At 38.4% G+C, this 26,209-nt stretch overlaps 1 protein-coding gene across 3 annotated transcripts in view; it reads right to left on the bottom strand.

The window, feature by feature from the left end:
• TMEM131 (transmembrane protein 131) overlaps positions 1-26,209 on the bottom strand; it is a 161,035-nt gene that overhangs the window by 60,883 nt on the left and 73,943 nt on the right. For all 3 annotated transcript variants that reach the window (XM_060187505.1, XM_060187506.1, XM_007535714.3), the window contains exons 5-11: positions 11,719-11,842; positions 7,536-7,652; positions 3,311-3,433; positions 2,057-2,137; positions 1,585-1,735; positions 1,431-1,487; positions 257-318 (exon numbers count right to left, since the gene is read on the bottom strand). In XM_060187505.1, coding sequence (XP_060043488.1) covers positions 257-318; positions 1,431-1,487; positions 1,585-1,735; positions 2,057-2,137; positions 3,311-3,433; positions 7,536-7,652; positions 11,719-11,842 — 715 coding nt within the window. The remainder of the gene's footprint in view (positions 1-256; positions 319-1,430; positions 1,488-1,584; positions 1,736-2,056; positions 2,138-3,310; positions 3,434-7,535; positions 7,653-11,718; positions 11,843-26,209) is intronic.

Here is a 26,209-nt window from a genome sequence, read left to right as displayed (position 1 = left end):
CTCTATCCAGTAAATAAATAAAGATAATAAACTTTTTTTTTTTTTTTAAAAAGAGAAGTCTATTTTCTTCCTAACCCATAAAATTTGGTGGTCAGCATCAGAACAGGTTTCTCACATCATACTTAGAACCAAGTGTCATCACGTTACCACAAACAAAATCCCTTTTTGAGTAATGATTTCATATTTTTTTTTTTACCATTATCATAAGTTTAAAGGGGTTAAGGGACATGTAAATTACGAAAAAGAAAAAACTTACTGTTATTGGGACATCTTTTGCTCCTGAATTTAATAAATGAAGATTTAAAACTTTTGGTAGATCTGTTAAAATTAAGAGAAAAAAAATTCTTAAGAGGTATGCTTTATATTTATAACAAGTCAGAATCTTTACCTCATTAGATTTAATCTATTCTAGAATGTGAAATAAAATAATCACATTAATTTTAAAAAACAAGAATTGTCTTATTTATATTATTTACTTATTGTTTATCTTTTTTTGGCAGGGTTATCCCTGGGGCTCAGTCCCTGCACTACGAATCCACTGCTCCATGGTGGCCTTTTCTTCTTTTTTCATTGGATAGGACAGAGATAAATTGAAAGAGGAAGAGCAAATAGGGAAGGACAGAGAAAGACAGACAACTGTAGACCTGCTTCACTGCTTGTGAAGTATCCCTCCTGCAGATGGGGATCCAGGGGCTCAAATCTGGATCCTTGTGCAGGTCCTTGAGCTTAGTACTATGTATGTTTAACTAGGTACATCATGGCCCAGCCCCCAAGAACTGCCTTATTTATAATGACATTGTACATTTCAAAAAGTGGCCCTACTTTTTTTTTTTAGTAAAGTTAGACATTATTACTAAATATAACTATCCCTAAATTTCCCAGTAAGCCACAATAAAGCAAATCTTAAAAATACACAGTATGAGATTTTTATTTCAAAACCAAATCCTATTTTCAAATGAGTCTCCAATACAAAGCAATCAAATTTTAATTACATAGAATTCCCAAATTAGAGCTACTCTTATCTTTTTCTTAAATCCTTTATTTGGTTGCTTTCAATGTTAGAATTTGACATATTTTTGAATAATCCATATCTAATCAAATCCAGAAGTAAATCTTTTTTATTTCCTTTACTTCCCTATTTAGTGATAAAAAGAGACAGCATAACGGAGTAGGCAAGGAACTGCATTCAAACTATCTTTTTGCTGCAATCTTCTCTTACATAGATCTGGCAAGCAATGATTTTCCTAAGAAACGTAAGGTACAAGTTTATAAAAACTTGTGATAGCACTGACTTCTTTTAAGTAGATTTTCTACAAGACCATGTAACCTACTGAGAGATTACTTCCAAAGCTGAGTAATAGAGGAGTTAAGAGTCATTCAGCACTGAATATGGGGATTAAAAATATTATTTATTATTATGATTATTTTACCTTGTGTTCGTAGTGTGCCAAAATCTAACATTTCAGTGGAGGAATAAATTCCAGGAGCTTGAAAAAGAGAAAATCAAATAACTGTATTTCACTTTGCCAGACTAAGATGTTAAAAGTAAAAATAAAATTTCAGTTCTTTTAGTTTTCTACTAACCTGTTGTAACTTCTACCTCAACAGGAAGAATGATAAACTCAGTGCTGTCAGAAGCATTTGTCTTTATTCTTATGAAGGCTGTGTGATTATCAGCTTCTCGAGATGAAAAACTGGCCCGCATTACTCCCTTGGTTTCATAAGGAGGGATTTCCTATCAAGTTAAAGGACCATAATTTATCACAACTTTTGTAACAATATGTCAGTAAAACTAATATTTATTGAATTAAGATGGCAATGGCTAAAAGATATATTATTATTTTATAAATCTACTAAGAAAAAAATACACTGACAAATATATTCCAGTCAATTCTAAAAGATATTAAGATATGAAAAGATTTGCATATTAGAATTGAAGTCTTTAGAAGGAAAAGTCACTCAAATCACTTTAAGTGGTAGGAAGTATTTTCTGATATATTTAAGAAGAGAACTGGACTTATGTGATCACACATAAGAGAAGAATGTTAGCACTTACCCACAGTTTTCTAGTACCTCCTTGTTGACCTGTTGGAAGTTCCAGGTGAAGATCTCCTCCACTGGAATACATTTCTACAACCTGTGACAAAAGAGCACATTGACAATTAAATTTGAAATCAGATTCTCAATGAAAGTGATTTGCTGTCATATAGACAAAAGTTTAGCACTAACTGATATCAGAAAAATTTATATCATTTACAGAATATGTATGGTAAAGATCACATTATCACCACAGTCAGTGCCTACTATATATAAGCAAGGGTGGCATTTTTTTTTAAATTTTTTATTTAAGAAAGGATTAATGAACAAAAACATAAGGTAGGAGGGGTACAACTCCACACAATTCCCACCACCCAATCTCCATAACCCACCCACTCCCATGATAGCTTTCCCATTCTCTAGTCCTCTGGGAGCAGGGACCCAGGGTCGTTGAGGGTTGCAGAAGGTAGAAGGTCTGGCTTCTGTAATTGCTTCCCCACTGAACATGGGCGTTGACTGGTCGGTCCATACTCCCAGTCTGGGTGGCATTTTAAAACTAAAATAATGCAACTCTGGGATCTGGGTGGTGACGCATCTCTAGAGAACAGTGTCACCATGTTCAAAGGCTTGGGTTTAAGACCCCATTCTCCATCTATAGAGGAGAAGCTTCATGAGCAGTGCTGCAGGTGTCTCTTTTTTGGGGATGCCAGGATGAACTGGAACCTTCATACATTTGAGGTATATGCTCTACCACTAACCTACATCCTAGTCTATCTTAAAATTTACTAAGGTATAAAAAAGTGGGCGGGGGCAGATAGCATAATCATTATGTAAGGAGACTCGAATGCCTGAAGCTCCAAAGTCCCAAGTTCAATTCCCTGCACCACTGTAGACCTGAGCTGATCAATGATCTGGTATATATATAAAAAAAAGTTTTAGACTACAATGAGCTGCATTAAAATAATACCCCTTTTAAATACACCTATTAAAATCCCATTTCAAATAACCTTAAGAGTGATAGCAAGCAATAATGCTAAGATAAATTTTTATTTTCTTTTCCTTTTGAGTAGTCATGGGTTTTTAACAATTCCAGATAGACATTTTCAGATAGAGAGGGATGAGATACAGTGGGAGAAAGGGAAAGATAGCATATACTGAAGCTTCTCCCCCTAGAGTGCTGGAGGTTACGTTCAAATCTGGGCTACATGCATGGCAAACTAAGTAGAAACTTCCACCAAAATGAAGCTTATTCAAAATTACCATCAAAACCTACCTGTAAAGGTTCACTGTGTGGATTGTGTATGTTTATAATTGGTGAGAAACTGCTATTCACAGGGACTCTGGCTCCAAGGAATGGCCTCAGTCGATATGGATTTGGAACTCCAACACCAAATACCTGTACCAAAGAAGAATTTTTTAAACAGGCAATTTGAGTTACTTTAATCAACTGGCATTTTTGCAGTTGCAAATGGTTGATAGTGAAAAGCTGATGAGTATAATTTAGATGCAAACATATTAACACTTTATTTAAAGAGGAAACGGTTTCTATACTTGATTTGGCTATATATGCTCTATGCTCTGTGTGAATGTATGTCTATGCTCTGTGTGAATGTATCTTTTTATTTATTTTAATGTTATTTATTCATTAATGAGAGAGAGGCTAAGAGGGAGAGAGAGAAGGAGAGGAAGAGGAGGAGGAGGTGGAGGATGGAACCAGAGTACTGCTCTGGCACATGCAATGCCAGGGACAGAACTCAGGACTTCATACTTGGGAGTCCAATGCATCCATGGTGCCACCTCCCAGTCCACACCATTTGGAATTATTTCTATAATGAACTAGAAAATGAGTACTTCATCTAGTGAGGGAAACAGAAAATGAAAATATTTCTCTACTCCAATCATCTGAAGATGGGTCTAGAGCACTGACAACCTTTTAACCATTAAGCCCAAGCCCAGGTTATTTCACCTGGGAAGGCTCTGGGCTGACTAAAGAGCATGAGTTAGGGATTCAAAAGATATCTATTAGGTACTAGAATGTGCTAGGAACAAACATACAGTTGTGAACAAGACAGATAATATGCTTGCTCCATAAAATTTACATTCTAGCATGAGTAGAAGATTGATAATAAAAACTTATTAAAAAGTAGTGGAACTGTGCAGATGCATGAAATGGGATCATCACATCTCACCATGCACAAAAGTCAACTCCAAATCAACCAAAGTCTTGGATGATAAACTAGAAACTATCAGATAAATAGAAAATAGTATGGTCCGGGAGGTGGCACAGTGGATAAAGTGTTGGACTCTCAAGCATAAGGTCCTGAGTTCAATCCCCGGCAGCACATGTACCAGAGTGATAATCTGGTTCTTTTTTTTTTTTTTAATTTTTTAAAAAAACTTTTATATTTATTTATTTATTTTCCTTCTTGTTGCCCTTGTTTTTTATTGTTGTTATTTATGTTATTGTTAGGACAGAGAGAAATGGAGAAAGGAGGGGAAGACAGAGAGGGGGAGAGAAAGATAGACTACCTGTAGACCTACTTCACCATCTGCGAAGCTACTCCCCTGCAGGTGGGGAGTCAAGGGCTCGAACTGGGATCCTTGAGCCAGTCCTTGAGCCTTGAGCCACGTGCACTTAACCCGCTCCACTACAGCCCAACTCCCGATAATCTGGTTCTTTCTCTCTCTCTCTCTCTCTCTCTCTCCTTCTATCCTTCTCATTAATAAATAATTAAAAAAAAAAAAAAAGATAGGGAGTGGGGTCGTAGAGCAGCAGTTTAAGCACAGGTGGTGCAAAGTGCAAGAACCAGTGTAAGCATCCTGGTTCGAGCCCCTAGCTCTCCACCTGCTTCACAAGTAGTGAAGCAGGTCTGCAGGTGTTTATCTTTCTCTCTCCCCTTTGTCTCCCCTCCTCTCTCCATTTCTCTCTGTCCAATCCAACAATGATGACATCAATAACAATAATAACTACAACAATAAAACAACAAGGGCAACAAAAGGGAATAAATAAAGAAATGACTTAATTTTTTTTAAAAAAAGGGAAAAAGAGGAAAAAGACAAAAAAGAAAAGAAAAAAGATAGCATTAACAGAACATGTCATGATTTCTGCTGGGGAAATGTCTTCAAACTTGAGTCCAGCTCAAAGAAAACAAAAATAAACCAATGGGACTCATCAAACCAAAAAAAAAAAAAAAAATCCACACAGCAAAGGCATTTATAACCAAAACAGAAAGACACCCTGTAGGGGATTTTTGCATGTCATATATTAATGGGTTAATAACAAAAATATACACAGAATTCAGTACACTCAGCAATTTTAAAAAAAGGAGTAAATATTAAAAATGGGGAGAGGGCAGGACACGAAAAAAACTTCACCAAAAAAGAGATCTGAAGGGCCAACAGACCTGAGACTGTTCAAAGTCATTGATAATCAAAGAGATACAAATAAAGATAACTATATAAACCACTTTACACTTGTGAGAATACAATAAAAAGGACAGAAAAAAAATTGTTGGCAAGGAGGAACCCTTCTATACTGCTGATGGGAATGTAAAGTATTTTAAACACTGTGAAAAACAATCTAGAGACTTCTCCCAGAACACTAGAAATGAACCTAATCTATGACCCAGAAATTTCTCTCCTGGGGACTTATCCAAAGGAAGCTAAAATATCTATCAAAAGAGATTTATGTACACCTATATTCATAGCAGCACAATTTGTAATAGCCCAAACTTGAAAGCAACCCAGATGCCCAACTACAGATGAGAAGCTAAGAAAGTTGGGGTATATATACACAATAGAGTGCTAAAAATGATGACATCAACTCCTTTGCCTCATTTTGGATGGATTCTTTTTTTAAAATTTCTTTATTGGGATATTAATGGCTTACAGTCAACAGTAAAATACAATAGTTTGTACATGTATAACATTTCCCAGTTTTCCATGTAACAGTTCAACCCCCACTAGGTCTTCCTCTGTCATCACGTTCCAGAACCCCCGCAATACACCAATCCCAGTCCAAGTTCTGCTTTGTGTTTTCCCTTCTGTCTATGAGTGAGATCATCCCATATTCTTCCTTCTCTTTCTGGCTGGTTTCACTTAACATGATTCATTCAAGCTCATATCTTAGATGGATCCTGAAAGATTCATGTTAAGTGAAATAAGTCAAAAAGAAAAGGATGAAAATAGGATGCTCTCACTTATAGGTGAAACATAAGAAATAAGGAAAGAATGGAAGGGGGGCAAGATGAAATTTGGACTGGGCATAGTGTATTGCACCAAAGCAAAGGACTGGGGGAGTGGGGTTGGGAAGGAATGGAGAGGGCACTGGAATCCTGATGCAAGATGGTGGAAAAGGATATAAGTTGGTGGTGAGAGTGTTCTGTGGGGAGATGAGAAATTGTTACTACTCATCTGGAACAACCGTACTATAAACATTATCCTCCCCAACGCCCCCCTCCCTATAAAATGACTGGGGGGGTGGGTAATGAGATATAGAGTAACAACAGGCTGTAGTAAGAATGGGGATATTCTTTTAGAATGGATGGTCAGGGTGGCTGTTTTTGGAGAGTTTATGTTACCTGAAAGATGAGAAAAAGCCAGCCCAGGGCACGTATTCAGGCAAGTGGAGGCATACAGACAAAGAGCACAATTCAGGAAAAGGCATGGCTTATTTGAAGAATAGTAAGGTAAGAAGCATAGCCAAATGGGATGAGCTGGGGGCGATACTCATATATGTGAGCTAGTAAACTCGTATAGCCCTGTTGGCCTTGAACTGAAGCTTCTATTTTGCTCTAAGAGCAGTGGGAAATGAATCTGATTGAATGAATAATGAACTGTGCTAGGGATTGGGGAGAAGTGAGATGTCAGTTAAAAGGCTGTTTGTGTGGTTCAGGAGGGGGCACAATGCATAAAGTGTTGGATTCTTACGCATGAGGTTGAGTTTGATACCTGGCACTACATGTGCCAGAGTGCTGCTCTAACTTTCTCTTATTCTCATGAGCAAATAAATAAATAAATAAATAAATAAATGTAAAAAAAAAAAAAAAAGACAGGCAGGGTAAATAGCATACTGGTTATGCAAAGAGATGCTCCTGCCTGAGGCTCCAAAGTCCCAGGTTCAATTCCCCCGCACCACCAAGCCAGAGCTAAGCAGTACTCTGGTAAAAAACAAAACAAAACAAAATAAAACAAAACAAAACAAGCCATGGTGATACACTGAAAGGTGATGATAGCTTGCCAGAAAGCAGCAGCAGTGGAGAGAGGTAAGCAGATTGGAGATGTGTTGAGAAGACTTGGTGAAAGCCAGAGACAAGCAATGCTCTTAAAAATAATAATAATAATAAAATAAAAATAATAATAATATGGTAGAAGTCTAAACTCTTACATTTTCTATTATAACCTATGTTTCTGAAAAGAATTCTTAGAAGTTTGTTATAATATGACAGATGGTGAATATATTTTATAGAATCAACAAAAAATTTGATTCTGATTCTTACCTGGTAAGTAAATACTCCATGATTGGATGTGTTAATAAATAAAGTATTTTCTACATTTCCCACTACTCTTGCAAGAAAAACTACATCAAATGATGTATTTCCTCCTGGAAGAATTTTCTGAAAAAGAAAAGTAATAAAGTTAAATAAGTAGCCAAAAATTAAATTATGCTGGCAATTAGAATGCTAATTTTTTTTTAAAACAAACCTCTTAGAATCATTTCCATAAATAAGTTTCACCACCCTAAAGGTTTAAGCTTTAATTAGCCAAATTATTTTGTAACAAAGAAAAGTTTCTCTTGATACTGGATGCCACTTACCTTTGTCAGTCAATAGTCTAAAACACTGTACAACAAATGGATTCCTTGGATTCTATTCACTCAACAATTACTAGGCTGGTATGAAATGTCTAATTTTAGACAGTTTCATCATCAGACATCAACTAGGGATTTAGCTGATGCCGAGCTTTTTACATAGGTGTTCTATACTCATACTGATTGTACTACTCTAAATAAATAAAGGGCCCCATTTTTAATTCCTTACCTGCTGCCACTTATTCATGCAAGGCATAAAATGTGCCAGCTACCTAAATTACAAAGGAGGGCAGGGCTAATACTATATACGAAAACTCACTACTATGTTATGCAGATTTAAAATGTCACAAATGTAGTTAGTAAAATAATGGAGTTGTCCCATGAAGTTCAAGAAACTACAAATGCAGGTCTACCTGTAATAATAAACTTTTTAAAAAGAATAGTTAATTAATAACTTTTCTTGAACTCATCACAGAGTGTGTGTAACACAAAATTTAAGACAACCAACTCCAAGGAGATATGGAATATGAGTACTGGCTCAGTCACTACAGAGAACGGAATGGTGAGAATCACTGCAGAGAACGGAATGGTGAGACTACCAAATGAAAAGATAAACTCAGCTGAAATGCTACATACTGCTAGGGTCCAGTGTGGGTTAAGCTGAAATTATAGAAACCATGGAAGCTATAGATACTAGAAGACACAACTGAGCCAAACATTAATACTCGAGAGCAATCTCATAGTATGAAGTTTTGTATAATTGATAGTTCAAAATTAAATACATTTCTAATAACTCACTGAGTATAGTGGTAGTCACAAGGGAAGTTATGAAATATACTATTGGACTGGAAATGAAAACACAACATATCAAAATTTAATAACTGCATAAACTGCAGTACTTTAGGGAAATTTAATTCTACATTACAAATCAACAGTCTGCACCTCTACTTTCAAAAACTAGAAAAAGTAAATAGAACCCAAAATAAGAATAAAGTAGTAAACAAGAAAATAACAACTGGAAATAAAGAATAACTCCCAAAGCTTATGCTTCAAAACAGTCTATAAACTCATAAAATCCTACCAAGAATAACTGAAACTAAAAAGATCAACATACTAAAAATGTGAACATTATTGTATGTCCTTTGTACATAAAGAAGAGTGATAAAAACAAGAATGTAACCATGCCCACAAATTCGGTTATATGGACAAAACATACATTCTTCCCCCCCCCCTTTTGCTGCCCTTGTTTTTTTAATTTGTTGTTGTAGTTATTATTGTTGTTGTTATTGATGTCATCATTGTTAGACAGAACAGAGAGAAAAGGAGAGAAGAGGGAAAGACAGAAGGGGGAAAGAAATATAGACACCTGCAGATCGGCTTCAACGCCTGTGAAGCGACACTCCTGCAGGTGGGCTTGAACTGAGATCTTTATGCTGAACAGTCACATTTTTTGAACGACAGTTTTCCAAAATTTAAAGATAATTCTATATCCATTAAAATTCATTTAATTATACTTTAAAAGCTCCCCACAAAAAAAATAATAAAAAATTTGATGGTTTCATTGGTAGAATGGTAGAATTTAGGCCATTAAAAAATTACTACACACTTTCCAGCATACTTCCAGCATTCTTCACCCCATTTCATAAGTCCTTACAAGGACCTTAGTTTGCAAGGACAAGATAATTAAATGTTATGTGCTGGTCATTTTTTGTCACCTTTACTATTCTGACAGTTTTATTCAGTACTGACATCAAGGGCCACAGAAAGAAAGTATAAAGTCATCTGAGTAAAGAACACAACTTTTCCATCTAAGATGTTAGTACATAAAACATCTTTCTTTCATAGCAGAGCTGACTTTAAAAAAAATTATATTTATTTATTTTCCCTTTTGTTGCCCTTTTTTATTGTTGTTGTAGTTTATTGTTGTTGTTATTGCTGTCGTTGTTGTTGGATAGGACAGAGAGAAATGGAGAGAGATGGGGAAGACAGAGAGGGGGAGAGAAAGACAGACGCCTGCAGACCTGCTTCACCGCCTGTGAATGGACTCCCCTGCAGGTGGGAAGTTGGGAGCTCAAACCAGGATCCTAAGTCACACTACCTGCGCTTAACCTACCACCAGACTCCAACAGAGCTTTTTTTTTTTTTTGCCTCCAGGGTTATTGCTGGGGCTCAGTGCCTGCACCATGAATCCACTGCTCCTAGAGACCATCCCCCCCCCCCTTTTGTTGCCCTTGTTGTTGTATCCTTGTTGTGGTCATTACACTGCAGTTGCTGTTGTTCCTTGTTGGATAGGACAGAGAGAAACCGAGAGGAAGGCAGAGAGGGAGAGAGAAAGACAGACACCTGCAGACCTGCTTCACTGCCTGTGAAGCGACTCCCCTACAGGTGGGGTGCCAGGGGTTTAAACCTGGATCCTTACGCCAGTCTCTGCGCTTTGCCCCCACGTGCGCTTAACCTGCTGCGCTACCGCCTGACCCCCTGAGCTGACTTTTAATTTCAAGTAGGTAGAGAGATGAACTTGCAAGTGTGATCAATCCTTAGTACCACTATGCTAGAATGGTGTTCTAGGGCCTCTCTCTCACACAAACTATATAAAAATATAAACACACATGCACACATGTACAGGTAGTGTCTTTTAAAAGCCTGTCTAAATTTAATTTAAAAAACACAGGAATGTAATTTTGGAATACCTGTTAGTCTTTAATCTTCTGCTACTACCAAAACTGAACATTTAATTTTAGGGTTGAGTAGCTGTACATACAAGACTGGATTTTTTTTGTTTTGTTTTGCCACTAAGTAACTGAAAGGGGAACCTCAGTTCTACAACTACCAGGAGCTAAATTTCCCTCCTCAGTCTCTAGTGAAGAATTAGTCCAGGTGACAGATTCTATTCTTATTATCATCATTGCTTAATTTCACCTCTCTGAACCAATTATTTAGATACAGAGAGGGAGAAAGGGACGATACCAAAGCATTGAAAGTCACCTCAGTGAAGTAGAGGCTGGGTGAACCTGTATCTCACGCATGGTGTCAAAAAAAAAAAAAAAAGCACAATCCCAGGTGAGCTATCTTGCTGGCCCTTTCCCTTTTTTGACAAGAGCACCTATCACTCTACTATTGATAGCACTGAGGATCAAATCTGGAACATCTTCCATGAGAGGCCTGTGCACTACAGCAGTACATTGGCCTTCTCTGGCCCCTTTGCTGACATCTTAATTGCAGCCTTATGATACGCTTAGCAAAGAAGTCACTAAACATGACTTATACAATTATGTGCTAATAAATAAGTGTTGCTTTAAGTCATCGTGTTTGTAGCAATTTATTCAGTAAAAGAAAGCTTTGGAAATTACATATTATTAAGTAAGTATTTATTACTTATTATTAAGAAATTACTTATTACTAAGAATGGGAAAAACAATCTATGAATGCTGTTTTTTTCTGAATGTTTTAGGTTCAAAGTTGATCTGTTGGCTGTTTTATGCTAAGAAGAACAGTAACTATTCAAAACCAGAAAGGAGAGGCTGAGTTGTGGTACACCTGTTACCATGCCCAAGGACCTGGGTTGAATGAAGCTCCCCCCCCCCCCGGCAGGGTGGAAGCTTCATGAGTGGTTAAACAGTGCTGCAGGTGTTCCTGTCTCTCTTTAATTCCCCTCTCAATTTCTCTCTGTCCTATGAAATAAAAAATTTTAAATCCTCTATAAAAATTAAGTAAAATGAAATCAGAAGTGACTCATTCTTAGGAAATGTGGTCAAATGCAGTACAGAAAAAATATGAAATATTTAAATCAGGTTTTAATTATAATAAAAATGATATATTAAAAACCAGACATTTCAAACTCAAGATAAACAATGTATAGTAGATAAACTTACCCTATTTTGAAAAAATGATGCATGAAAATGTGATGTTGTAGCAGATATTGATATTAAAGTAATAGTTTCTTCAGAACTAGGATTATGTAAGTAAACTTTTTCCATTTTTGGCATTCCAACTGGCCTATAAAAACAATAAAAAATAGCTGTCACAGGTGCTTCTAATACAAGTAAACTAATGCATATCCAAACAGATAAGACCACTGTACTTAGCCATTTAACACATTATTTATCCAGTGAAAATTATATGACACAATATCAAGTCAGGTGCTGGGGTAAAATGAAGCAAGAATCCACTTGGATATTTTTATAATCTAGAGAGAAAATATGTAGTAAAGAAGATTTTCAGATTTTTCTGTTGTTTTTTCTGTAATATCAACTTGCCTCCCCCTCTGAACCATGTCCACTCACTCACTCACTCACTCACTCACTCACTCACTCACTCTCACTGCCATTAGGGTTATCTCTGGGGCTCAGTGCCAGCACTATGAATCCACAGCAACCAGGAGCCATATTTTCTTTTTTTTTTTGTCTCCCCTCCCCCCATATTTTCCTTCTTTTTATTATACTTGATAAAACAGTGAAAATGGGGGGATAAGAGGGCGAGAGACAGACACCTGCAGGCCTGCTTCACTGCTCATGAAGCAGCTCCCTTCAAGTGAGGAACAGGGGGTTCAAACCTGGGTCTTTCTACATGCTAAAACATGTGTTTAACTGGGTGAGCCAATATCCGGCCTCATCCATGTTCTCCTTTTACAAATCCCACTGTTACGTGTTCACTTTAGAAGGAGAAACTAACTCCTTTTACAAATCCCACTGTTACGTGTTCACTTTAGAAGGAGAAACTTCACTTTAGAAGGAGAAACTAAGGTGAACAGATCTGAGGCAATTATTATCCTCATTTTACAGCAGATATTGAGACATACTGAAGTTTATTAATGAATCCTTGCCTTCTGGTTCTAGCTCATACTCTAACATACTGTTCTAAACTGCCCCCTTTCAGAGAAACACTATCAAACGCACCCTTAGAGGTGTGACATATGATAGTCTTTCTAATGGTCCCCAGGCATCCATGTGGCAGTTTGTCTTCAAAGTGAAACCTTCTTGGTGTATAGTTTATTAAGTACTCATGTAGTTAGTCTTGTTTGTATAAGCCTCTAGCTCCTATATCATCAGGAAGTTCTGTATATAAATTGTTTTCAACTAGTGGTCTCTAATATTAAAATGACACTAGTTTTATTTCAACAAGATTATCAGCACCTTGGGGAGTATACTGTGTGTATTCTCCACATAATTTAGCACAAACTAGACATGTGGAAAGTATCATGGGTAAACTTATTTTCTTTCATCCCTATACCCTACTCAATGGTTATTAAGGCCCTCCCTAAAGTGGCAAATAAAATTAAAACTCTCAATAGTAACTTTCCCCCCCTTACAATCTAAGCCTACTTGATTCAGGCTGGACCAAGTGCAAAGCAACCATGGAATTTAACAATCTCTTTGCACTGTGTTTCCTCTCTATCCTCTATGTCAACCCAACACTTAATTTCTAACTGAAAACAAATTCTCAGGATTTTTTCATGCAATCATTTGGCTATCTTTTATGATTTTTTTCTTTATATAAACCTCAAATCCTAAACAGTTGAAGATGCATTTTATGCCTGTGGCACCAAAAGTCCCAGGGTCAATCCCCAACACTAGCATAAGCCAGAGCTAAGTGGTGCTCTGGGGGAAAAAAAAAAAAGTTAGAGACTCAGACAGATTATGTCTTATATTTGATTTAAATGTTTACAGTTTTGTTTTTTTTTTGGTCATTGTGGAGATTCTACCCTTAAATTCAGCTGATCACCTCTATTAACTTAGGGATGTTAATAAAACAATGAACAGATAATAACTTTCACTAGAAAAAAAAAGTATAGTCTGAGTTCTCTTCTTCTTCTCCTTCTTCTTCTAGCGTTTGCCCTTCTTCCGTAGCCAGTCAACAGCGTCAGGTTGAGCCTGATGTAAAGTTTCGAGACCTCCTTTGAATCTGGAGAGGTGGCAGTCGTTGACTATGTGGGTCATAGTCTGTCTGTAGCCGCAGGGGCAGTTCGGGTCGTCTCTGGCTCCCCAGCGATGGAACATAGCGGCGCACCGGCCATGGCCTGTTCCATAGCGATTGAGGAGGGCCCAATCATAACGTGCTAGGTCAAAGCCAGGTTGATGCTTGCAGGGGTCTGTGATGAGGTGTTTGTTCTTTACCTCAGCTGACTGCCAACTCTGTTTCCAAGAGACTGGAACAGAGAAGTTCAGTGTAGGCATAGGGGACCAGATTGGGTGACGAGACGTCAAGCGTTGGACAGGGTGGGCGAAGATATCCGCGTATATTGGCAGGTCCGGTCGAACGTAGACGTGGGAAATGAACTTAGATGATGCCGCATCCCGACGAATATCTGGCGGGGCGATGTTGCTAAGAACTGGCAGCCATGGAACCGGGGTGGAACGGATGGTTCCAGAAATTATCCTCATGGAGGAATATAATTTGGAATCGACCAAGTGGACATGGGGGCTACGGAACCATACTGGGGCACAGTATTCTGCAGTGGAATAGCATAATGCCAGAGATGATGATCGTAGTGTGGAAGTGCTCGCGCCCCATGAGGAGCTGGCCAGTCTTGCAATGATGTTATTCCTCACACCCACCTTTGCTGCAGTGTTTATGAGATGTTCGTGAAATGACAGAGTGTGATCGAGAGTAACGCCAAGATAGACTGGCTGGGCTTCATGCCGGATTCTCGTATCGCCAAGCTGCACATTAAGCTCACGCGAGGCCGAGGCATGGTGTAGATGCAAAACAGATGATACCGTTTTTGCAGTGCTAGGGATTAGTCACCATTTTTTACAGTAATCAGATATCAGAGAGTTCCTTTAATGATACAGAGGTAATTGGCATAAGGTACTATATTCCCCAATATAAAAATGACATCTGAAAAAATTTCTAAGCCAGAATGGCATACAGATTCCAATGACTAACTGAAAAATGAACATAAGTGTGCATAAATTTCTTTATATAAGTGTTTTTGTGGGCCAGAGAAGTACCTCAGTGGTTTATGCAACAGACTTTCATATGATGCACCAGAGGTACCAAGTTCAATCCCCAACACTACTATAAATAAGCAAGATCTGAACAGTGCTCTTGTTTTTTAAAGTGTATTTGTGGTTTTGATAGATACATTACTAGAGGAACTGCCAAATTACATGCTATGTTCATTTCCAAACTTTTTCCCATAAGGGCTGGACCATTTTACATTTCCACAAATAGTGTAGAAAGGTTCCTTTCTTACTACATCTTCACTGGCACTTGGTGCTTCTGCCATTTTAATGTATGATATTATTTTTTATTTGTTTGTTTTTTTACCAGAGCACTGTTCACTTCTGGCTTATGGTGGTGGCAGTGGGGGAGGACAACTGAATTTGGGACTAGAAATTAGGAAGAGGGTATAGATCCAATCAACCTCAAACTATGGCCACAAAGGAGCTATAGAAAGACATTAAGATAGGGTGATACATAACCTCCTCCCGCACTCCCACTCCCACCCCCCATTTATTACAGAGCATCCTGAGGGGTGGGGGTATGGCAAGGGAGCCAGACCCATTTAAAGACAGTAAGACAGAATTCTTTCAAGTTTAATGTAGATATATAAATATAAAAAGAACAATATCACACAGGAATAAATATGTTCCTGTTAGATTCTGAAAGTTAACAGATTGTGCTTTAAGAAATGTACTTTTAAGGGAGTCAGGTGGTAGCACAGCAGGTTAAGCGCACGTGGCGTGAAGCACAAGGACCAGCAAAAGGATCCTGGTTCGAGCCCCCAGCTCCCCACCTGCAGGGGAGTAGCTTCACAGGTGGTGAAGCAGGTCTGCAGGTGTCTGCCTTTCTCTCCTCCTCCTCTCTCTTCCCCATCTCTCTCCATTTCTCTCTATCATATCCAACAAAGACAACACCAACAACAATAACTATAACAATAAAACAACATGGGCAACAAAAGGGAATAAATAAATATTTTTTTAAAAAAGAAACGTATTTTTAGGGATCAGGAAATAGCTCACCTAGTAGACTGTTTGCTAGACTAGCCAAGAAGGAACACCCATTTTCATTGGTGTATCAACACAAAATCAGAGAACTTGTTGAATACTTAGAATTAAAACTAAACAAAGAAACCAACTGGGCCCAAGGTGACAGTGAAACTGCCTGCTGCAAGATCCAGAGTCTCATTATACTGTCATTATAATGAAACCCCCATCGAATTTGGCAGGGACCCATCATGCACCTCATATCATGACAGTTTGGAAAGGAACAAATGAGGTTCAGAAAAAGAGTAGAACCCAGGGTCCCAAGAAAGCCCCACTTTTTCTAGGAAATCCTCATCTATTCTTGATTCTTTAATAAATAATAACCACCTCACCTTTCCTGAGAAGTCTATTCCCGATAGAACTGCCTATGTGCTGAACTCCTAAAACTAGACACACAGAGTTCATCCTAGAACTTGTCCACACTCCTTGCTGGGTCTATACTTTCATCTCTCCCCACCCCCTGCAATTAATCTGAACTAACTCTAAGTGTTGTCTCTGTGTGAGTTCTTTCTAAACACTGATAAGAACTTCTACCCGAGTACACTTCCTCTTACTTCCCCAGGTTACCACCTACTATCTATCTTTACTATGTGGAGGCTCCACAAATGGTAGAGTGGTGTTAAGGTATTTATTCTGGGGGTAGGGGATGGGGAGAATGCCAAAACCAGCTCAGGAGCAGCAAAATCATGACTGTGTGAGGTTTCAGCACTGAGAGGAAACACACACACACACTTAATTTCAAATTTTTGTAGGCTATTTGGAAACTAGTCATTTGCCTGCCTATGAATTCATTTTAAGTATCTCTCTGTCTGGGGCCTCAGTGCAATCAATCTCAGTCTCCGTTAACATAAAGATAGGGTATAAGTTGGACAAGTGAGGGCCAGGGAGAGTGCATAATGGCAGCACAATAGACTATCATACCTAAGGCCAGAGTCCCTGGGTTCAGTTCTTGGCACTATACTTGTTAGAGCTGAGGAAAGTTCTTTTCTTTCTCTCTCATGAAAATAAGTCTTACAAAAAATAATAAAATAAGATACATAGTTGATCTGAGGAATCCTTTAATCCTTCATGAAATAAGGACTGAAGGTGGTCTGCTGCAAAAGGGCTTTGAGGTAAGGAAACAAGCTTAAAGGTCCTACAAGTCTGGAAGCAGGGGGCAGACTTGAAGGCTTGGTTTGCCATGCTGCTGAGTCGCTCTGCCCTTGCTTCTAGGAAATGAGGAAAGGCCCTCAGGTACACCCTAGAGATAAACCCTGGTTCAAAGGAGGATGATCATATATTAATTTTGCTCAAAAAAGTTTGTAGTAAGGAGTAGAGAGGGAAGGTCTTGTGAAGGATGCCAGAAAGCTACTTCAGTAGAGCATGCTCAAACAGAACAGGTATCCTGTAGTGCTGGGCAGTTCAATCTACAAGGAGCAGAGGGAACACTCCTTGAACAGACTAGCGTAACAAGCTTCCTCTGTTATTCCCTCTCAGTTTTTCTGGATGATATGAGCAAAATCCAAGATAAAGTGGGAAAAAAAAATAATAATCACCATGAGTTACTACATGCTTACTTGTAGATAAATGAGGAATTTTCTAGTGCTACATAGCAAAAGAGGCTTAGACAGACATGTTAATTATCTTACATCTTTGTGTGTTAAATATTTAGGCACAGCATTAACTGATTTACCTACTCAAGCTATCACTTATTAAAGCTCAAAGCTCTTGTCTCAGCTCTTGATTCAGGTTATTGGCAAAACTCAGGTTGCTTTCAATCTCGGTTTTATGCCCCCCTCTCCATTTCAAAACCTGCACAAGAATCTCCCTCAAAACAAAATAGCTCAAGGGCTGTGGAGATAGCATAATGGTTAATGTAAAAGACTCTCAAGCCTGAGGCTCTGAGGTCCCAAATTCAATAACCAATATCACAATAAGTCAGAGCTGAGTAGTGCTCTGGTGTTTTTGTCTGTATCCCTCTCTCATTAAAATAAAGTAAATAAAATGTTTAAAAAATACCTCTCATGTGTCAGTTCTCCAATAGTGTGATTAGATGAGGCTCACAAATAAATAATCTATCATTAAATATCAACTGATATAGAAACTTAATTATATTTTCAAAACCCTTTACAACTACAACTAGATTAGTGTTTAATGGGATACAATTAGAATAAGATACATAAATCCATCTGTCATAAGTAGTATATGTAACTGGCTAGACAGGTAAGATTTAAAAACAGACTTTCTAATGCCTATCATTGCTGGTCTTATTTCTTTCCAATATTAGTTGTTCAAAAGACTGAAGTAGGGTCAAAGAGGATATTACAGATTATTTACAGATAAATGAAAATGAAACACACACACACATATAGGGCTACTCTCTGTGCTGTTATAGACTGTCAACACTTTTGAAAAATCAGAAGCTCAAAGGAATTAGGAAATAGCAAAATAAATTAGACAACAGCTTGGGAAACAAGCTGCAATATTGTGGTCAATGCCAACTTTCCTATGCCACAAAAAGATGACAATATAATGCCAGGAAACAGCTGAAGAAATGACTAAGCAACTACCCTTAGACTAAGGTTATGAATGACAGTGACACAGCAGTCTATTAGACACAAGTTTTAGCAGGAAGTTGGGGCAAATCAACATGTAATACTTTGTACCACTCAATTACCACAAAACCTAACCATCTCATCTCCTCAAACATATTTTCAGTTGGGGGTCAAGCTAGGAAACTGATGGAAATGTTAGAAACTGAAATGTCAAATGGGACCAAGCATTCTTTTTTTTTTTTTCCTTAATATTTATTTATTTATTCCCTTTTTGTTTTATTGTTGTAGTTATTGATGTCCTCATTGTTGGATAGGACAGAGAGAAATGGAGAGAGGAGGGGAAGACAGAGAGGGGGAGAGAAAGATAGACACCTGCAGACCTGCTTCACCGCCTATGAAGCAACTTCCCTGCAGGTGGGGAGCCGGGGCTCGAACCGGGATCCTTACGCCGGTCCTTGAGCTTCACGCCACATGCGCTTAACCCACTGTGCTACCACCAGACTCCCTGGGACCAAACATTCTTTTAGAATAGAGTGCTTGCTTGTCTGTTTCCATGGAATAGCAAAAAACTGATTAGAGAGAAATGCTTTCAAAAACTAAATTTAATTTGGCAATAAAGGTCACCATTTTAACTGACAGTCTAGTTGACTTTTGAAAGCCATTCTATCAAGACTTTAAACTTTAGATTTGAAATCAAGATTTACTGCACTTACATAAAACAATCTTCCACCCAAAGCATCTTTTGTATTATATAATGTTTGAAAATAGAAGTTGTTATGGAAATAGATAAATATTTAGCAGCACTGGCATAAATAACTGAGAGAAATGAGAGTAGTAAGTGGTCATGCCTATGCCTAGACTGCCTAGAGTTGATTGTTTAAAGCCAGGAGGGAAGCTAAACAGGGAAAGCAAAAGTAAAAAGAAAGGGGAGGGGGCAACAGGGGACAGGAAGGACTCTCCCTCTACCTTCAGCTTCCCTTTAAAGATAATTTCTTCTGCTAATTTACCAAAGTGGCATTGTTCCAGTTTAAGATGCTCTACCTTATTTACCTGGTAGAAATAGGTCAGAATCAAATATACATGAAAGCTTTTTATTCCCCCCTTAGTGTTTCAAAGATATATTGTTTTTAAAAGGGAGTTATTTATCTAATTATTTGAAAGATGGAAAGTCCAAGGCAATGCTCAGACCCTAGCATATGGTGCTGCTGGTGATAGAAGCTGGGACCTCTGGGCCTCAAGCATGAAGGTCTGGGGTGCTATCAATGCACATTTCCCTGGCCCAGAAGTGCTGGGTTTTGTTTAACTGTCATCTTTTAAAAAATTCCTTTTTATTATCTTTATTTATTTATTGGATAGAGACAGCCAGAAATCGAGAGGGAAGTGGGTGACAGAGAAGGGAGAGAGACAGACACCTGCAGCCCTGCTTCACCTTTTGTGAAGCTTTCCACTTGCAGGTGGGGACTGGGGGCTCAAACCTGGATCCTTGAACATTACAACATGTGTGCTCAACCAGGCACACCACCACCAGACTCCTAAAGGTCATCTTTAATACAGTGCTGGGAAATAAACCCAGCATCTAACTCATAGCCAATACTACCACTGAGTGGCCTCCTGGATCCAATAAAAAAGAAGGGGGGGACAGTGGTGCATCTGGTTGGGGTTTTTTGTTTATTTGTTTGTTTTTACCAGAGCACTGGTCAGCTCTGGCTTTTGGTGGTGCAGAGGATTGAAACTGGGACTTCGAAGCCTCAGGTATGAGAGTCTCTTTGCATAACCATTATGCTATCTACCCCGATTCGGTGCATCTAGTTGAATGTATAAATTACCATGCACAAGGACCCATGTTCAAGCCCTTGGCCCCCACCTGTAGGGGGGAAAATAGCCCCACAAGCAGTGAAACAGGACTGCAGATGCCTCTCTTTTTCTGCCTATCTCTCCTACCCCTTTCAATTTCTCTGTTCTATCAAGTAAAAAGAAAAGAAAAAATTATTAGTGATTTAATATTAGTCTATAAGAGCATATTTGCAGGGGTACAATCCCAAATTTCCAGTTATGTGTCTCCCCACTCATGCCTCCCTGATACCAAGGATTATCACCATAGTTTTCACAAAGTCTTAGAGACAGTTCTTTTTTTTTTTTCCAAAAAACCACAGACAGGCAAGATATTATATAAGAAAAACAGTAAAATCTCAAATATGTGAAGAAAATGAAGTAGAAAAGGGTAGGTACAAAGTGGATGAAACATAATACATAATATGCCTTCTAAATAGTCAAAAAGAGTGATCAGGAGTAGTAGGTACAGTGGGTAAAGCACTAGACCTGTAAGCATGAGGTCCTGAGTTCAGTCCCTGGCATCACATGTGCAAGAGTAATGTCTGGTTCTTTCTCTCCCTTATGTCTTTCTCATTAATAAATAAATAAAATCTTTACATAAACAAATAGTCAAAAGAAGGGACAAATAGTACTGGCAGCATTCTGTAAAGGAATTATAAAAGAGGACAAAGTAACTTTGGAAATAAATTGTTTCAGAAACAAATTAAAGAAACTCAAGGTAATACATATGAAAAGGATGAGTATCTTGCTTTTAGTTTCCCTTTCTGATCTTCTTTCTCAACTTCTGTTGATGAGTGGGATCATCCCATACTCATCTTTATCTTTCTGATTTAGCTAACATAACATAATTCCTTCTAGCTCTGACCAAGATGGGTCAGAGAAGTTGAGTTCATTGTTCTTAGTAGCTGCATAGTATTCCATTGTGTATATATACTACAGCTTTCTCAGCCACTCATCTGTTGTTGGGCACCTGGGTTGCTTCCAGGTTTTAGCTATTATGAATTGTGCTGCTATGAACATAGGAGTACACACATCTTTTTGGTTGGGTGTTATGGAGTCCTTGGGGTAGATCCCCAGGAGAGGAATTACTGGGTCATATGGAAGGTCCATGTCTAGCCTTCTGAGAGTTTTCCAGACTGCTCTCCACAGAGGCTGGACCAATTTACATTCCCATTAGCAGTGCAGAAAGGGTTCCTTTGTGCCCACAGCCTCTCCAGCATTTGTTGCTGCTGTCCTTTTTGATGTATGCCATTCTTACAGGAGTGAGGTGGTATCTCAGTGTTGTCTTTATTTGCATTTCTCTAACACTCAGTGACCTAGAGCAGTTTTTTATATGTTTGTTAGCCTTTTGGATCTCCTCTGTAGTGAATGTTTTGTTCATATCCTCTGCCCATTTTTGGATGGGGCCATTTGCTTTTTTGGTGCTAAGTTTGCTAAGCTCTTTGTACATTTTGGTGATTAGTCTCTTGTCTGATGTATGGCATGTGAAGATCTTCTCCCATTCTATGAGGGGTCTCTTTGTTTGTGTGATAGTTTCTTTGGCTGTACAGAAACTTTTCAATTTAATATAGTCCCATTTGTTTGTTTCTGCTTTAGTCTTCCTTGCAATTGGGTTTGTTTCATCAAAGATGTCCTTGAGGTTTAGGTGGGAGGTGTTTTACCAAGGTTTTCCTCTAAGTATTTGATTGTTTCTGGTCTAACATCCAGGTCTTTAATCCATTTGGAGTTGATTTTGTTTCTGGTGAGATAAAGTGGTTCAGTTTCATTCTTCTGCATGTTTCAACCCAGTTTTCCCAGTACCATTTATTGAAGAGAATCTCCTTCTTCCATTTAATACTTTGGGCATCCTTATCAAAGATTAGATGTCCATAGGTGTGGGGGTTTAGTTCTGGGCTTTCAATCTGTTCCACTGGTCTGTGTGCCTATTTCTATTCCAGTACCAGGCTGTTTTGATGATGATGGCTTTATAATAAAGTTTGAGGTCTGGGAGTGTGATGCCTCCATTTCTGTTTCTTTTCCTCTAGATGGTTTTGGCAATTCTAGGTGTTTTCTGGTTCCAGATAAATGATTGTAGTTTTTGTTCTATTCTCTTAAAGAAGCTTGGTGGAACTTTGATGGGTATTGCATTAAATTTGTATATGGCTCTGGGGAGAATATTCATTTTGATGATATTTATTCTTCCAATCCATGAGCATGGGATGTCTTTCCATTTATTGGTATCAGTTTCAATTTCCTTGACTAGTGACTCATAGTTTTCAATATACAAGTCTTTCACTTCTTTGGTCAACTTTACTCCTAGGTATTTTATTGATTTTGCTGCAACAGTGAATGGGAGTGATTTCTGGATGTCTTCTTCTTCAGATTTAGTGTTTGCATAAAGAAATGCCACTGATTTTTGTACATTGATTTTGTAGCCTGACACCTTGCTATATTGCCTAATAACTTCCAGTAGTTTTCTGCTGGATTCTTTAGATTTTCCTATGTATACTATCATATCATCTGCAAATAGTGAGAGTAGAGCACCAAAGTAAAAACCCTGTGGTGAGGGGAAGGATGGACATGCGGCTTCCTGGGCCGGCAGGGGGTGGGGGGTGGGGGGTGGGATGGGACACAATCTTTTGGTGGTGGGAATGGTGTTTATGTACACACCTATTAAATTGTAGTCATATAAATCACTATTTAATTAATATGAGAGGGGGGAAATTGATTGTATGTCTAACAAAGGGACTTTTCAAAGTTAACCCAATTACCAAATAATGTGATGTTAACAATAACTACCCATTTTCTTCTTGAACCCTAAGACAGCAGGACCCTCACATTTCCACTATAGAGCCTAAACTTCCCCCAGTCCTGGGATCCTAGGATAGGGCCCACTTTCCCGTATGCTTCTCCCAATTCTTACTAAATAATATTGCATCCGTTGATTGAAACCTAATCAACACAACCAGTGCCACCCCAGCATGCTTCACTTCAGACTGTGTCCAGAGACTTCAGGTGTGGAATGACTCTTCAGCTTCATCACTCGGGTAAGACCTTTCCTTTCATAGTATTCTCTAACTCCATCCCAGGTGGTTCACTTCCTAACAAAGTCACAAAACCTAGATATAGACCAGGTTCCAGGAGATAGAGCATATGTCCACATATATTCATAAACCAGGGCAAATATATACCTGAAAGCAGAAGTACACTAGAGTTTGCAGTGAGTACCTCCCTAACACTTCCTCTCCACTATTCCATCCTTTGGGTCCATGACTGCTCAACAATTTGTTTGGCTTTGTATGTTAACTCTCTTTTCAGCCACCAGGTTCCAGATGCCATCAGGATGCTGGCCAGGCTTCCCTAGACTGAAGACCCCACCAATGCGTCCTGGAGCTCCGCTTCCTCAGAGACCCACCCTACTAGGGAAAGAGAGAGGCAGACTGGGAGTATGGATCGACCAGTCAAAATGTCCATGTTCAGCGGGGAAGCAATTACAGAAGCCAGACCTTCCATCTTCTGCAACCCACAATGACCCTGGGTCCATGCTCCCAGAGGGATAGACAATGGGAAAGCTAGTGGGGAGGGGATGGGATATAGAGATTTGGTGGTGGGAATTGTGTGGAGTTGTACCCCCCCATCCTATGATTTTGTTAATGTCTCCTTTCTTAAATAAAAATAAAATAAAATAAAAATACAATTAAAAAAAAAAGAAATGGATGAGAAAAACGAAGAATAAAGACTTATGAATGATTAAAAGGGACAGGGGTAGATAGCATAATGGTTATGCAAAGAGACTCTCATGCCTGATGCTCTGAAGTCCGAGGTTCAATCCCCACACAACCAGAAACCAGAGCTGAGCAGTGCTCTGGTAAAAATAAATTCATTAAAAATTAAGCACTGCTCAGCTCTGGCTTATGGTGGTGCAGGGGACTGAACCTAGAACTTCAAAACCTCAGGCATGAGAGTCTCTTTACATAACCATTATGTTAGTTACCTCCTCATTAAGAGTTTTTTTTTAATGCTTTTCCCTTTTATTGGGGGATTGATGTTTTATAATCGCCATTAAGTACAATAGTTTATACATGCAAAACATTTCTCAGTTTTCCACATAACAATACACCCCCCAATAGGTCCTCTGTCATCCTTTTCCAGGACCTGTATTCTCCCCACTACCCACCCCAGAGTCTTTTATGCAATACACCATAAAAGTTTTGTTTGTTTTTTTTTTTTAAAAAAAAAACCTTCTAGTCTCACCATTATTTGTTCAACAACATCTACTCATTTCTTCCTTCTCTTTTATACTTTACAGTTGTCACAGATTTCTATGGCTTGAGTTTTTTGGTTTGTTTTACTGTGTATCATCCACTGAGAGTTTAATGTCTCTCTATGCCACTTCTTTCTGTAACTTTTCCTAGGGAAGTGTCGTAATGCCAAACTTTAGTTTTTGTATAGCTGGTATTGTTTTTATTCCTTCAAATTTGAATGACAGTTTGCAGAGTAAAAATATGAGTGCTGACAGTTATTTTTATTTATTTATTTATTTATTTTTGAAAACTTTGAATATGTCATTCCACATTCTCCCGGCCTCCATGGCTCCTGTCTGAAAAGAGTGAATGTGTAGCCTTTATAAGACACTTTATATTCTTTTTGAAGTAGCTGCATATAATGATGCCTAGCAGTAATGTAGTCTCCACTTGAGTCTTTCTCTCCCTCTATTTTCACTGTTCAGAAGCAATCACCAACCTTCAGATAGTGATTTTTTTCTTAATGTTACCCAGCTGTGCTCTGATGAAATTGGATGAGATGCTTCATTTTAATATTTGCTTTCTGGAAAGAGTCAAGTTCCTGAGACTATGCTGGCTATAACTCCACCCCAGAAGTACCTGGGTCCAATTTTTAATAGCTCTTTATTTCTTGGATGGAAAGAGGAAGACAAACAGAGGAGAGATATCACAGCACCACTCATGGTGTTCCTGTGTGAGACTACAGTAATGAACTTAGAGGTCTCACATGCCTTTCTTTCCTCCCCCACCCCCTATCTCTTATTTTCCTCTCTTCTCTGTCCCTATCCAAAAAAGGAAAGGGAAAAAAATGGCTGCTAGGAGTGGTGGATTCATAGTATAGGCACTGAGCTTCAATGATAACTTTGGTGGCAAATAAATGAATAAATAAATGTACTTTTTTCTGCTTCAAATGCATTACCCAATCACTACTATTATCCCACCATCAAAATCCTCTGGAGGCTCCCCCTCTCCCAACACACACACATAGTCCCTTCATTCCTTCTATTAACCTCAGTTTTGCTCTCTGGGTCCATAGTCTTCATTGGGCTTTGCTTATTTTCCTTGTTGTGTTCACCCCTATGGGTGAGGTCATTCTGGATTTTCATTTCATATGTGTTCTTTCAATAATTCTTGTAAGTCTAACTTTATAATCATGAATTCTTTCAGCTGTTGTTTGTCTGCAAAGTTCTTCATCCTAATTTCAATTCAGACTGATAACCCAGCAGGATAAAGTATTCTTGGGTGGAGGTCTTTCTTATTCAAAGTTTTATCTATATCCTGCCAGTCTTTATTCTTCTTCATTTGGGAGGAATTAATGGTTTGCAGTTAACAGTAAAATACAATAGTCTGTATATATGTAACATTTCTCAGTTTTCTGCATAACAAGTCCTCCTCCACCATCATGTTCCAGGACCTGAACCTCCCTGCAGTGTCTTTTACTTTGGTGCAATAGACCAAACCCTTTGGAGTTTCTGTTAAGAAATTGGCTGACAGTCTTAGAGGATTTCCTTGATGGATGACTCTTTGCTTTTCTCTAGCAGCCTTCAGAGTGCTCTCTTTGGCTTTGGTCTCTGCCATTCTAAGTATTATGTGTCTTGGTGAACTTATTAGATTATTAATATACTTTTTTTTTTGCCTCCAGGGTTAATGCTGGGGCTCAGTGCCAACACTACAAATCCACTTCTCTTGGCAGCCATTCTTTTTCCCATTGTATTTGATAGGACAGAGAGAACTGAAAGGGAAAGG

The sequence above is a fragment of the Erinaceus europaeus genome, chromosome 3, assembly GCF_950295315.1.
Source record: "Erinaceus europaeus chromosome 3, mEriEur2.1, whole genome shotgun sequence".
Lineage (NCBI taxonomy): Eukaryota > Metazoa > Chordata > Mammalia > Eulipotyphla > Erinaceidae > Erinaceus > Erinaceus europaeus.
This window is presented reverse-complemented; position numbering and strand designations above follow the sequence as displayed.